Source organism: Apostichopus japonicus, chromosome 19 (assembly GCF_037975245.1).
Source record: "Apostichopus japonicus isolate 1M-3 chromosome 19, ASM3797524v1, whole genome shotgun sequence".
Lineage (NCBI taxonomy): Eukaryota > Metazoa > Echinodermata > Holothuroidea > Aspidochirotida > Stichopodidae > Apostichopus > Apostichopus japonicus.
The window spans coordinates 30,147,423-30,162,409 of NC_092579.1; the positions used below are offsets into that span (position 1 = coordinate 30,147,423).

The window sequence follows — 14,987 nt, forward strand, 5'->3', positions numbered from 1 at the left end:
CATGTACCACAGCCCTTTATATTTGTTTTTGTAAGGGAGAGCACTGTAGTGATTTTCAATTGACTTCTAAGTTCTAACCACATTTTTTGGGGGAAAGCTGATGATGTTAAAATAATTGTCACATTTTTTGTTGTGATATTTATCAATCCTACTAATTGATTGTACTACTTCTCAAAGGCTTGGTTTACAAGTTGATGAAAACAGAGATATAGACAAACACAAGTTCATATTAAATGTTGGTTTTACTTTATTCAGTCTTAGATTTTGCCCGAAAACAAAGACTTGCCTTCACTAAAATTGTACATATTTAGAAAGCAAAAGGTGAACATAGAAATAAATCATTTCATATTTTTAGATGTATGATGTACAACTGTAAATTATAATTTTTGCAAGGTTGTTCTTTTCTTCAAGATGACTCATAGTGCTTCAAGGTGACTTGTTAAAGTGAATATAGAGACATTGCGATAACCATTAGAGAGACATATAGAGATATATATATAGAGACAAATAGGTAAAGTACATCGGCATTCACAACACCCATTAACTAAGATGATGGAATGACTTTCTGCAAGGTAAAACATCCCCAGCCTCCACTCCCACCCCCCCCCCCCTCCACACACACACCAAATAACCACAAGTATCCTCCTGTTACTTCAGTTACACATACAATACTGTTTTGCAATTGGCTATAAATTTCATGCGGAGACTACATCGCTAAAGCATCAATTCTAGACCAAACTTCATCTCAGATAAATCTATATTTTAGCCTTAAACTTAATGGTGAAACACAAATACAAGTTTGCTCCAGAAGCATGACTGGTACCCCACATCAATGGTACAACTTGTCACTCCCACCATGACTGGTACACTACATCAATGGTACAACTTGACTCTCCCACCATGACTTGTACACTACACCAATGGTACAACTTGTCTCCCACCCGGACTGGTTCCCTACATCAATGGTACAACTTGTCTCTCCCACTTTGACTGGTACACTACATCAATGGTACAACTTGTCTCTCCCACCATGCTGTTATTACACAAATTAGCTTGTTTCCAAAGCATACCTGCCACACTAGACCTATCTTTAGCTCAATAACCGGCATCCACTCAGCATGACAGCTAACAACCTACATCTAATCTTCTCCACATAACTCTGCCTCTGTGAGATGTTAGCCACAGTTGCCTCCTGATCTCTTGGGACTCCCTCAGAAATGGTGTGCAGCATAGGCTTGTGCTTCGGCAATCCTCTGCCGGCTGTGAAAAGAAAAATGAAATAAAAGAACCTGAGATATGAACTCAAACCAGACAATACTCAGATGATACGGTCAGGATTTGAGATTATAAAATGATACTTGGTTTGAAGAGTATTAACCTGTACCTGTCTCCCCAGGCTTCACAAATGCACTCCATTTATCTGTACCAGTAAAGCAGCATCTAGTGATCTTAGCCAGCATATCTCCCCTCTCATAACCAAGCAGAATCAGAGATTAACCTTGTAAGTTTGACAGGAATGGGGTACGTGGGAGGGGAAATGCTGTCCCAAAATATTGTCATGAAAAGTGTAAACATTGTTTCCCCCCCCCCCCCCCCACATTCCTTGGGTTTGTGGATTTTGTGTTCCCTCTATATCATATAGATCTGTTTACTCTATCTTTGTGTACAAATATATATAATATCTTTAGTCCTTTTAAAAACTGGAATATGCTAAGCTGTTTAGATTGGAGATGTTTCAAACCATTTTAAATCTTTGCAAAAACAATATATTTAAACATTTTCATTGCCTCTCTTGAATATAAAAGTCTGCACTAATGCAACTTATTATTGACATTGACCTAACTAGGCTACTTGCTAAATGTACTCAACTTTGTGACCTTGTGTTGGTATAGTGCATTGTGGGGGATGAATTTCCAATATGGCTGTTCTGATACCATGTCTTACCTTCTGAGTAATACGTGAAGAGGATTTGCAGAAACCATTTTCCTCTTTTACGTCTCAAAAATATGTTAACTTCTGAACTATTCTATCAAAATCAAAACTGGCTCTGATTGTATAAAGTAAAATGACTTTTATACCTGCCACACCTGCTGCTTGGTCGAGGAGTGGTGGGGGTGATCGAGGGGGGAGGTGTTGATTTCACTCCACGGTGAACAGAGGAGTCCGACGAAGAATGGTCAGTTTTGTCCTTAATCACCTCTGATGGAAGAAAACTCATAGAGGCTCTAAGATCTGCAAAGCTGGAATATAAACAAACACAGAAAATAGACCATCGTCAAAGTAAATTATGTGAGGTCGATACCACAGGCTTGCATTTAAATTTTTTTTTATATTTTACATTCAAAAGAGAAAAGGAAAAAGTGGGTGCCTTACTGTACTAACACAAAATTCAATTGAAACTGCATCGGGCAAAAGTCATATCCAGTATCAATGTCAAATCTTGTGAAGGTTTCTTTATACATTTATACTCAAATTTCGAAAGAACAAATACATCTTCTTTGACAAGAGCACAGTTCAAATCGGTGATTTTTGGAGAACAAGAACAGAAATGTTAGATCTAGAGTATAGCCATTAATTAGGGCTGGAGTACTCAAATTAATGCTTGAGTAGTGGTCTACGAACAAAAGGTCACTGCAGTGAGCATCCTTGTAGGTGAAATGAAAACAAATTTCTGTCAATAAATGCATGATGTATGGTGGAACAATTTAAGATGAACTACTAATATACCCCAAGTCTGAGGTAAAGATGCATAAATTACTAAAATATTAGACAGTATTTACCTGGATGACAGATCTGCTTCAAACGTCGACAAAGAACTTTCTACATGTTGCAGTTGGTTTTCAACCTGTCTGGTACTCAATGCTGGAAAAAAGAATTTAGCAATCAACAGCCATCACTATAAATATGAAATACAGTTGTGCTGAAATAAAATTACTTGCAAATTCTACGAGAGAGTTACTAATGCGAATAGTTTGTGTAACAAATAAAAGGGTATTTATTACGATCCTGTACAGATCTTCTGCAGAGGCAGACTAAAGTGAAAACAGAGGAATGCAAGTAAACTTGACTTTGAATAATGGCATCTCATAATGGTGGCTACATGAAGGGTGTGTACTCATACCTCATGCTGCCGACATGGGTCTCATCATAGGTACATCAGGGGTGTGTATTCTCACCTGATGCTGTCTTATAATGGGTACATGAGGGGTGTTGATTCGTACCTCATGCTGCCGACATGGGTCTCATAATGGGTACATCAGGGGTGTGTATTCTCACCTGATGCTGTCTTATAATAGGTACATGAGGGGTGCTGATTCGTACCTGATGCTGCCGACATGGGTCTCATCATAGGTACATCAGGGGTGTGTATTCTCACCTGATGCTGTCTTATAATGGGTACATGAGGGGTGTTGATTCATACCTGATGCTGCCTGCATGGGTCTCATCATAGGTACATGAGGGGTGTGTATTTCCACCTGATGCAGACTTATAAAAGGTACACGAGGGGTGTTGATTCATACCTGATGCTGCCGACATGGGTCTCATAATAGGTACATGTCCGAGGCCACCTCTTTGTTTCTTAACATGGAATCGATCCACCATTTCCAGACTTTCTAAAGACGAAGCTAAGTCTTGTTTGAAGGTTTGATAATTGGAGTCATCAGCGCAGACTGGATTATCTTCAAGGATTATCTCAGTTAGGTAGGAACACTTCTGTAAGCAGAGCTGGCAACAAAGGAAAACAGACATCACATGACCAACATTGCAACTGACCAAACTTTCCCCAGAAGAGCACTTAAAAACTAAGCTACATACACTTTAGTCTGCATACTGTTAGTGTGGAGGGTACAAATGTTCTAAATATTATTTTAAAATTAAACATAAATGGTTAGCAAACTATCCACTAAGAGAATGTTTTCAAGTGAGAAGGCCTGCCATTTCAATCCCAGCAGGATCTTCTGCAAAGGCTGAATGAAGTGAAATGAGATACTGCTCAAACATTATGCAAGAAAAGTTTTGGTTGCCTGGCAACATGTTATGCATTCTCTCTCTTGTCTCCTCAGGAACAGTCAACTGATCTGATTTAATATGCCAGCAAAAACAACACCGATATCTGGAGTTTTCCTCTCATAACGAAATGGTCACCACTATGACATGCATCGACGGTTCGCAAGCTATAGGGAACAACCCAAAGGTAGGTTGCAAAATATTTTTCGGTGGGCCAGTTTCTTTTTCCATATGTCAGAATATTTCTTTATTTTTAATTCTTTTACAGCTTTCCCACATCCATAGCCTAATGTAGCTTTCTCAATGTCAATTCTGAGGTGTGAGTGTGTTTGGGAGGAGGGGATGGGGGAGGGTTGGGGAGGGTCTGGTGGGTTGTGGTACACTCCTCATGGAAGCTCCTGGGTCATGGCCATCATGGGCCTAAAACAGTCTGCAGACTAGTGATGCAATGTATTATTTTCTAGTCGTATTTAAGAAATGTGGTACTACAATAAACCCATTACAATAAACCCAATTACATTACAGTGTCTGCCACCAGACTAACACAATCCCTGTGTGCAATGTTCAGCATTAATGCTATGGAGTGAAAGTGATGATATGAAAACTTACCAGCTTCTCAATATTATCTAGCTTGTTTCTTGCCACTAGTAGCACTTCTAATCTGGGAAACTGGTCAGGGAATGTAGATAAGTTACATAATTTGTTGCCACTGCAGTCCAGGTACTGCAAGCATCTGAAAGAAAACACCAACTCAAAATCAAGGTGAATCCTTTACGAGGCAAAGGAGAGGAGAATGTTACTCCTGGATCTTTTTAGTCTCTGTCCTCCAGGTTTGCTTTTTATCTCCAAATTTCCATGAACAGCCAGTGAGAATGTTTCTGAAAACTTCTGTAAGCGGGCCCTCAACTTATAAATATACCCATCCATCCCAAGCTCCTCCTCTTCCCACAACCAAAACTGGTGTTTGGAACAACCCTCCCCACCTCCCCCCCCAGCCCCATATTTTCTGTTACATATTGTGCATCTTAGAACCTACCTATCTTTTCATGTCAGTACACCCACCTGATACTATAAACTGTAATGTTGTTAGGGTTACACTTACTGTAATTTCCACAGTGCCTTGAGACTATTGTTCGTGGTCAGTAGGTTATGTCAGTACACTCACCTAATACTAGAAACTGTAATGTTGTTAGGGTTACACTTACTGTAATTTCGACAGTGCCTTGAGACTATTGTTCATCAGTAGGTTATATCAGTACACTCACCTAATACTTGAAACTTTAATGTTGTTAGGGTTACACTTACTGTCATTTCGACAGTGCCTTGAGACTATTGTTCGTGGTCAGTAGGTTATATCAGTACACTCACCTAATACTAGAAACTGTAATGTTGTTAGGGTTACACTTACTGTAATTTCGACAGTGCCTTGAAACTATTGTTCCTCAGTAGGTTATGTCAGTACACCCACCTCATACTAGAAACTGTAATGTTGTTAGGGTTACACTTACTGTATTTTCGACAGTGCCTTGAGACTATTGTTCATCAGTAGGTTATATCAGTACACTCACCTAATACTTGAAACTTTAATGTTGTTAGGGATACACTTACTGTAATTTCGACAGTGCCTTTAGACTATTGTTCGTGGTCAGTAGGTTATATCAGTACACTCACCTAATACTAGAAACTGTGATGTTGTTAGGGTTACACTTACTGTAATTTCGACAGTGCCTTGAGACTATTGTTCATCAGTAGGTTATATCAGTACACTCACCTAATACTTGAAACTTTAATGTTGTTAGGGATACACTTACTGTAATTTCGACAGTGCCTTTAGACTATTGTTCGTGGTCAGTAGGTTATATCAGTACACTCACCTAATACTAGAAACTGTGATGTTGTTAGGGTTACACTTACTGTAATTTCGACAGTGCCTTGAGACTATTGTTCGTCAGTAGGTTATATCAGTACACTCACCTAATACTACAAACTGTAATGTTGTTAGGGTTACACTTACTGTAATTTCGACAGTGCCTTGAGACTATTGTTCGTCAGTAGGTTATCTGCAAGGGACAACACCTGGAGGGAAATAAATATCCCGGAAGAATGTTTGAGATTCTCATAACATTTGTGGGTTTCCAATAGCAGTGGCTACTGGTATGTTATGATTCGATCAACTGCCTGGCATGATCCATAGCAGAGGGATTAATTTAGTCGGTATCATATGGCAAAGAGCTATGCAAAATGTTCAAAGTGCACAGATGTATATAACAGTTTTGTACACAGTGCAAAAATGTATATAGCAAGTTTGTACACAGTGCAAAGATGTATATATAACAGTTTTGTACACAGTGCAAGCAGTTTTGTACACAGTAACTATGGGTTATTTTGGTACTAAGCCCGACCTCACGCTGTACCAATTGAACACGACCTGACTAAACTTGACTGCTTTAACATGGATAATGGTTGGTAGTCAGGCAGTGTATTTGTGCTTAAGACTGGAACTGATCAATATTTTACCAGTTTTACATTGCATTGGATTTAGTTAGGAAACTCATCATGCAGTAGAGGTCTGATTGGCAGTGCAACAGTGTGTGCGGTGGTTTATGACTAACATTGTAGTTTTAATATATGAAACCAACCACAGGGGAATGATTGTGCTTGTTATCTAAATGAACAACGGTCATAAACAGAAAACAGTCATTGTATACACTCATCAGTCTTGCAGTACGCAGGGTCAGTTGTAGGACAACGCATCTTCAACGAATATCAAAAATACAAAAGTATGCCACAACGGTAAAGTTTGGTGGGGGGTAGCCTAGTGGGGGGGGGCAGCGTGTGGCCAGCTTAACAAGATCTTCTTGGATAAATATAACTTTTAACTATCCTGACCTTCAGGTGTGTAACATACCAATAGAGACTGGACTCCACTCAAACCAGAGATATCTCGGAGCTGATTGGACGAGAGATTCACTTCCTTTAACTGTCAATGAAAGTATAAAAAGAAACCAATCAGTCAGTAACTTTTGGCAAGTTTAAAACATTCCCTATATACTGTAATGTAACAAACTGATTTTACGTTAGTATTGAGATCATAATTTAAAATGTCAAAGTGTGACATATTTTTATTTTTATGAATTCTGCAGAATATTATAAGAAATGGTAGATGTTGTGTATGCAGTATATTTCTTTTAAATATGGCAATAAAAGCTAGACATTGGGCAAACTTTGGCAGAAATATGGCGGCTACATAGTTTTTGCAACAAGACAAGTCGCCAAAAAAAAAAACATTCCATTAAAGATGATGACTTTTTTTCAGAAATTTTTTTCAAAGACATAATTTTTGTTTTTTTTACATTTGGCTTCTAAAACGTCCTTATACCAACCCTGTTTGCCACACTTACACATAATCATCCATATTCGATCGAATATAACCAAAATTGATCAGAAGACAGAATCTGAGATGCATAGGAATACACAGCAGGAACATTACACTCACCTTCTTGCATCTTCCAATGTCTGCTACAACCTCTAGTCTGTTATGTGAGGCATTAAACTCTTCCAACACTGATAAGGTATTTATTGACTGAAAAACAAAAAAACAAAGAAAAAAGTCTATCTTTGTCAGTTATTATTATCAAAGATGTCCCACCTATAGATATTAGAAAAGCAAACATCTCCAAGATTATTCACATCCTTCAGAATGTCTCATTAGTCAATGATATCAAAAATTAAAAAAATCTGCTCATTTTAATCATAACTAACTTTATAGTTATTATGTATCTTATCAACCAGCCCTGATATAACTTTGAAGTATTTGAAATGATCAAGGACAGGTGACAAAGAAATAAATGATAGCTATTGTAATTCAGTGTATAGTTGTATACATCTGTTGGTTTAATTGACACAGTAGATCATAAAAAGTTTTTTTTTTATATTTAAAGCTTGTTATGGAATGGGGAAGTAAGAAACATACAAGTACAAGTTAATACCAAAAAGAACAGAAAATAATAACATCAGGAAAAACAAAAAAGCTTGACTAGATCAGGTCTGTCACCAGCATACTGTACCTCACTTCCTGTCAGATCTATTCAAATTAGGGTGGCCCGTTGCCATGGCATCAAAATGGAGGCGGAAACAATAAACAACTTATGGACATAGAAGATCATACTAGCTGCTGATCATCAACCGATAATTCTGTACATTTGATATTTCACTACATGTAAATACTTATGTACACTATACATAACATGCAATGGCTTGTCTGTTAGCAGAGTGGGAACTACATGCAAACTGTATGTGTGGATGTAGGCCTGCATTGATATGCAGATACCAAATTACAGTAAACAAATACTACCTGTTTTCCAAAAAAAAAAAGCCTTGCCGAAGGATTCAATCAAAATTTTAACAGCGATCTTTTGATTTTGCCACAAATCTCTTATAAGAATTACCGTACATATATATGTGTCCCGAGAGATATCATGGCAAAGGATCAGGACAGGAGTCTCTGGCCTAATGCCACCTGTTTTTGAAAAGAGTAAATTTGGATTTAGTGCCCAAATTTCATAAAAATCAAACGACGCAACTCACAGAAATGTCTCGTAATTTGTTGAAACTGACATCAAGAGAGACCAGAGCTGATAAAGGTGCGAGTTCTCTTGATTCGATCATTTCGAGATGGTTGCTATCAAGGCGGAGGATTTTCAACCGCTTCTTACTTTTCAAACCGCTCCCTGCGAAGTGAAAACAATTTAAACGGTTAAAAACCGTCACGCTTACAGTTTCCAAGATGTCCATCTTTGTACAGGGCCCATTTTGTAAAAACAGTTCTTACAATGAAGATACAGTACTTTGAATTTTTCTTTTTCAATTACCATCTTTTCTTCAAAGCCAAACGAGACAATAAATCGATCATTGCAATCCAAATTTACAAGTTGTTTGCAATAGATATGAAGTGAAATAATCTTTGTGAGTGCCTAAGCGAGAGCTCGCAACCCCCCCTCCCCCCCCCCTCCCCGTTATCTCATGAAAGGATGTTTTAGTATATTAAAGGTTATTCCAAATATGAGATAAATATAATATCAATTATCCCAATGAAATGTTGCCAACAGTTCTGAAAGTTTATATTGATGTATATAACCGGTTTCAGAAGCAATTCAACCTAGAATCATGCGTTAAAACCCTGGCTGGATAAAGTTAGTTGGGCTTTATGTCCAAAAGAAATCCACAGTTTGCCTATCTGCAATTGTAAATTGTAAAAACAATCCAAAATGAGCTACTATAAAAGTGTAAATTGGATGTGATGTGATCTGCAAGTTATATATAAAGCCGATCGGATTCTCTCACATGAACATGTGGCCTGCTTGGCGCTGATATTATTAAAACTGACCTCTTTGCATTATGACAATGTTTCTGGATAGTAATTAACTCTAGCTCATACTGTTTTATTAAATATCCCTACTGCCCTCCCCTGCCCCCTCCCCATTCCCCTCCTCACCAAAGCATACTGTAAAGTAATGACTGTATTGCACTATTGCTCCAACAATGGAACTAGCCTGACTGGCTTGTCAAACAATACACTGCCTCCTTAAGATGCTCCCACTCCCACTACATTAGGCAATATCTTTGAAGGTGTGATTAAAGAACAGAAAACCCCATAGAATATTGGATTCTTTATGTAAATATATCATATTTTTATAATTTATACCTATTTTTCTAATCCTGTTGTGCTGTAGTTGCAAGTGACATAAATCGTCAAGGCTGAAAAAAAAGTAAAAAAAAAAAGAATGAATATAATTAATTTATGAAATACTTTGCAGACCAATTAACTCAAGATATTTTATGGACTTTCGGTTAAAAAGAAAAAAATGGAAAAAAAATGTGTAAGAAACATACAGAAAAAAAAATTGAGCGCAATATTTGTTTTCAAACTATAACCAGAAAATGAAATGGATGTTACAGTGCCTAAACATATTCATAGTGTGGTAAGCCATACATGAACTTGTGAACACCATAATGAAGAGGATTATCTATTGACTAATGCGCAACATATATAAAAAGGTATCATGAATCAGTTATCATGTTTACAAAGCATCAAACATTTAATTCACTAGTAAGATTTTTATATATAGAATTTTTATTAATTCCTTATGCAAATCTCTGTACGATTCGTTATGATGATCTGAGAGCAGCTACTGAGATTGGTTAAATGCAGTGGAAAATATTTTGACAAGCTACAAGTCATCTGGTATAAATCACAAAACAAATTGCCAATTGGAGACTAATAGAGTTAACCTTTTGACCCCATAAAACCAATTTTGCCACCAATTTTCCCTACCCCCTTCCCTTAATCCTCTCTTTGTCCCTCCAGTGTTTATCTCCCACTTCTCCTCTTCCCCTGTTGGTTTCTTTCTTTCATTTCTCCATCCCTTGTCTACTAATCCCCTTACATTTATCTCTTTGTGTTCATCATACTCCTTAACCTGTCTGTATTCTGTGTGTGTTTTTGTCCCTTCTGTTACTGTTACTTGTCATTTAGCCTTTGAAGAAGATCCTGCTAGGATTGAAACGTCAGGCCAACGTACACACTCATTCAACTTGTGAAAGAAAACATGTTTACAAGCTGTTTTTGACTATTTCCCATTAATCCCCACCAACTCATGAATATTAATGAGGTCAAAGTTGTTGTTGCAAAAAGCATATATACTTACTATGTAGTTATATCACCATATCAATTATGAACTAAATTAGACATACTGTTGAAGAGATATTGACTTTATGAAGTTTATGTTAAGCCTGGCAAACTCATTAATATTCATGAGATGGGAACCACAAGTAAAAGAGCACATCTACACATCATGGGGTATCTACCTACCAAGCAAGGCCGTCACATACACACACACACACACATGCCAGCATGATTGCAAAGGTTACACAGCCTTTGGCATCACAACCCCAAAATAATATCATACCTTTCCAATCCTTTTATTTCAGAAATTTTATTATCATACAGCTTCAATTCTTTCAGTTCCTGTCGGTTAAAATTTGAAAAAAAGAGAAAATACAATTGGCATTATGGTATTAATATGGTGATGAATGGGTGGCTTTTTATGGTGAAAATATACAGTAACTTCTGGTACCATTCCTACACCATATGGAACAGTTATGTGTAACTTATGCAGAGGAAATAGTACCTTTACCCTTCAAAGATCAAATGAGAACAGACTGTAATAATGAATGTTTATTTGAGGGATTATTAATGTAGTTCTATTGTTATTATTTGCCCACTTTAAATTCAACATTAAAATTTTCTTTGTATGAAACACAAACAGACTAATTTTCCCTTTATGTATTAACACATTTTAAATATTCATGAAAGGACCTTGTGAGGTAAGGAAATTGGACAATACCTTTGGAATCAGCACAGCAATCAACTAATAATAAATGTCAATATGGGAAAACACTAACACTGCACCAAACCAACACCAGTGTTGTGCCAATGATGTCAATATACAGTACGACTGCAGGAAGTCATCAACAATACAAAGCCAGGTCCTGTACTGCAACCTTACCTTGTTTTGATCTAGGTTTTCAATCTTTGATATTCTGTTGCAGGAGAGATCTAATGTTCTGAGCTTGGTAAACTGCAAAAGACACAAAGAAAAAAAGAAAAACACCAAACCATGGATACCTGCACATATTTCTAAAGGCAAGTAGCAGTATTTTATAGGACAATGTAAATAGAAGTAGTGTATTAACATTTATTAGTCTAATTTGAGAGTTCAGAGTGTAGCTCTGTCCCTAAAAAAAAAACATCCAAAAACAGTTAAGTTCTACGTTATGCAAAAAAGACATTTAAGTAATTCCTACGTTGATAAAGTTGCATATATCGGGACGGTTAACCTAGACTGATAATTCTGTATCGATTTCTGGCCAACCAATCACAGACAAACAGGGTATGACACCTTTATGTACCTTCATTAATATTCCAAAATTTTGGATTGCTAATTTTTCTAACATAACGGTCAAAGGCATAGCATAAAGCATCGCACATCTCTGGACTGTAGCACAATCTTGCCATTTCTGTCTTGGTGTTAGAATGTTCTATATACTGTAGCTCTACTCACTCTCTAAAGCAATGAGAAACTCTAAATTTCTTGTGCATAACATTCCAGGTATTAAAGGGTGTGAAGACTCGTGCACAAAGAAACGTCTGATGCCGGTAATCTGACCTAGTTTCGAATGAGGTGTAACAGAAGTGGTAGACACCACCATCGATCCCAGAAAATACACACACAGCTTGCTACCGTCGGTATTTAGACACTAGTTAGTGTACAGTTAATACATACAGCTACGTTCGGTCAATACCCACAACACAGTGTACATAGCAGTGATGGACATCTCAGGTCTAGATAAAAGATAACAAGGTATCACATTTCATTTCTGTCTGCATTTTGTAGCGACAAGAAGAAACTTCACTTGCAAGCAACGGAAAGTTAACTTTTTCAGAGCGCGGCATGCGGTTTGGGGCTAGTCTTCAGTGCCGTTAGAGATGAAAAAATTGCAAGTGGGTTTTTTTTTTTAACAATTGATTATTGTGTATATAGCTATCCAAACCAGAACCTGAGGTTTGGAACTCTTCAATTTCCTTTATTAGAATTATGTTTAATACTTAAGATTTTTAAGCTTTTTTCAATCTTCTGTACCTTTGAAAGATTCTCAATTTTGGCTAAAGCTTGCGAGTGGAGGTCGACCTCAAAGACGGAGTCACAACTTGAAGCACCACTGGAAAACATCTACAGGTGTAGGAAGAAATAAAGTAGGATAAATTGAGCTAAGATGTGATTATATGACACAAAGGAAAAAAATCACATATACATAAAAAACAAAACAAAGGCAAATGTTATCAAAGCACTACTTCTAGTCTGGAGTGATAAGGCTGTTTAATGTTTAGTACAATTAAACTGGGCAGGTATACTCTTGAATCTGTCCACTGCCAGTTGGGAAAACACAACCTTTTGAGTTTGACCTATGGAATCAAATGTGATTGAAGGTGTCACACTACCTTAAAAAACGTATTTTCAAAATATTTGACCAAAATTGAGTATTTTACATTTTTTTATTACTTCAGTGTGTCAAGAAACACCCAAAAGTTTCAGATATATATCTTGCAGAAAAGTAGCAAAATTTGATCAATGATTTTAATTAAAAACATTCATTTTATGACTAGTTTTGACAGACTAAATCTTGATTAATCAATCTTATCAACCTGATTTTGCGTATATGATTGTTGAGTTCAGTTTGGTTGTATTCAGTTGGGCAGCGTGCAACTTTATTGCATGTTATGAACTAACCACATCATTTGGAGAAATTAAGCCTGCGTTTTCTGCCCCATCATCCAGATTAACTGTTGAATTTTGGTCAATAAAAAGTACTCTATCTGATTCAATCTCTTCACACATCTCATGATCACTGTCTGAGTCAACGTCAACATTGTTTACGGCATTCCTGAAGAAAAAAGGAGAAAAGAATATCGTTGTTTAATAAAAAGCGTACATCCTTTTGATAAACTGTAAAAACAAGTTTATAGGTCTGCCTAATGTGTGTATTCTGTTACATGCATAAGCTAATACAGTATGTTCAGGCTACAATATAATATGGTACAGATTCATGAAAATATGAGCCTTTGCAAAAATATCTTGTTAAAGGGTGTGAAGACTCGCGCAAAAAGAAACGTCTAATGCCAGTAATTTGACCTTGTTTCAAAAGAGGTGTAACATTGATCCCAGAAAATACACACGGCTTGCTACCATCGGTAATTAGACACTAGTGTACAGTGAGTACATACAGCTGCGGTCAATACCCACAGCACAGTATACAAAAGATACAGCGATGGACATCTCAAGTCCAGCTAAAGATAACATTTAAGGTATCACGTTTCATTACTATCTGCATTTTGTAGCAACACGAACAAAATGTCACTTGCAAGCAACAGAAAGTGAACTTTTTCAGATGACCGCACACGATTTGGGGGGAGTCTTCAATGCCTTTAATACTGTATTTGGAAGAATTGTAAATTGTTCTCAACATATAATGATATAGGCTGTGGGGTATTCTATATTTCCACATCTATTCTCAGGATACTTACTGTCCACTATTATCCTCCTTGGTTTCTTTCGTATTTTCAACCCTGTTGAGTCTTGAGTTCTTGTTTGTGCCATGTTCATAATCAGTCTTGTGCAACCTTGCTCTTTGTGCAGATCTATGCCCCTGGAGTCTTGTGTCTGACTTCTTATCAGTATCATGCTCTCTAGAACGAACTCCAAAACTACGTCCTCCTGCAGAAGTAACAGTTTTTATGTGATGACTATTTCTTGATAACTCATCTTGCACCGAGGTAGGCCTTGAATCAACATTGCGTGTACTCACTTTAGTGGCTATCTTAACGTTTGGCCTAACCTTAACAACATTAACGTTAGACCTAACGTTAGTTCTAGGTTTAACTTTAGTAACCGTCACTGCCTTACTACGACCATCGCTATTTATCCAATCCGGTATCTGAAAGAGCTCTTTGCCTTGTATTGACATGATAACGTTTCAAAGGAATAATCGTCTCATGAACTTTAACTGGACCTTTATAAATTATGTTGAGTTGGTTTATAAATGACATTAGGCTATCGTTATACTACTGTATATTAACAATAACACAACAGTGAAACCAATACTAGCCTAGGCCTAGACCCAATTTGTTTTGATAGTTACGATCGATGTGAAGTTATCGGACGCGGACTCGAAGTTCAGCAAGTGATTTACTACAGTATTAGAATTTATTTATCTGTTGGCTCGGCGCGAATATGACTATAACATGATGATTTTAGGTAGGCCTACATTTTGAACACTGCTAATAGTCCAATGGTTTTGTTTTATACCACTTCATTTCTTGAAATATTGCAGCGTCTTCAATCAAAGTGGCTAGACCATAT

General features: G+C 37.0%; 3 protein-coding genes across 3 annotated transcripts in view; 1 reads left to right on the forward strand and 2 right to left on the reverse strand.

Annotated features, from left to right (window-relative positions):
- The window catches only part of LOC139960090 (tyrosine-protein kinase Fer-like), a 134,743-nt gene that overhangs the window by 112,884 nt on the left and 6,872 nt on the right, over window positions 1-14,987 (reverse strand). The gene's annotated exons all lie outside the window — the stretch shown is intronic.
- Window positions 230-14,845, reverse strand: LOC139960078 (uncharacterized). The gene is made up of 15 exons (XM_071958141.1): window positions 14,153-14,845; window positions 13,359-13,512; window positions 12,711-12,800; window positions 11,577-11,648; window positions 10,977-11,035; window positions 9,713-9,765; window positions 8,596-8,738; window positions 7,505-7,591; window positions 6,917-6,988; window positions 6,023-6,084; window positions 4,618-4,741; window positions 3,522-3,726; window positions 2,781-2,862; window positions 2,079-2,240; window positions 230-1,260 (listed from the first exon to the last, which is right to left on the reverse strand). The coding sequence occupies exons 1-15, from the start codon at window positions 14,590-14,592 to the stop codon at window positions 1,212-1,214; spliced, it is 1,854 nt and encodes a 617-aa protein (XP_071814242.1). The 5' UTR covers window positions 14,593-14,845; the 3' UTR covers window positions 230-1,211.
- The window catches only part of LOC139960077 (uncharacterized), a 28,158-nt gene continuing 17,239 nt past the window's right edge, over window positions 4,069-14,987 (forward strand). Inside the window, exon 1 of the mRNA XM_071958140.1 lies at window positions 4,069-4,195. The gene's annotated coding sequence lies outside the window, so the exon portion shown is untranslated. The remainder of the gene's footprint in view (window positions 4,196-14,987) is intronic.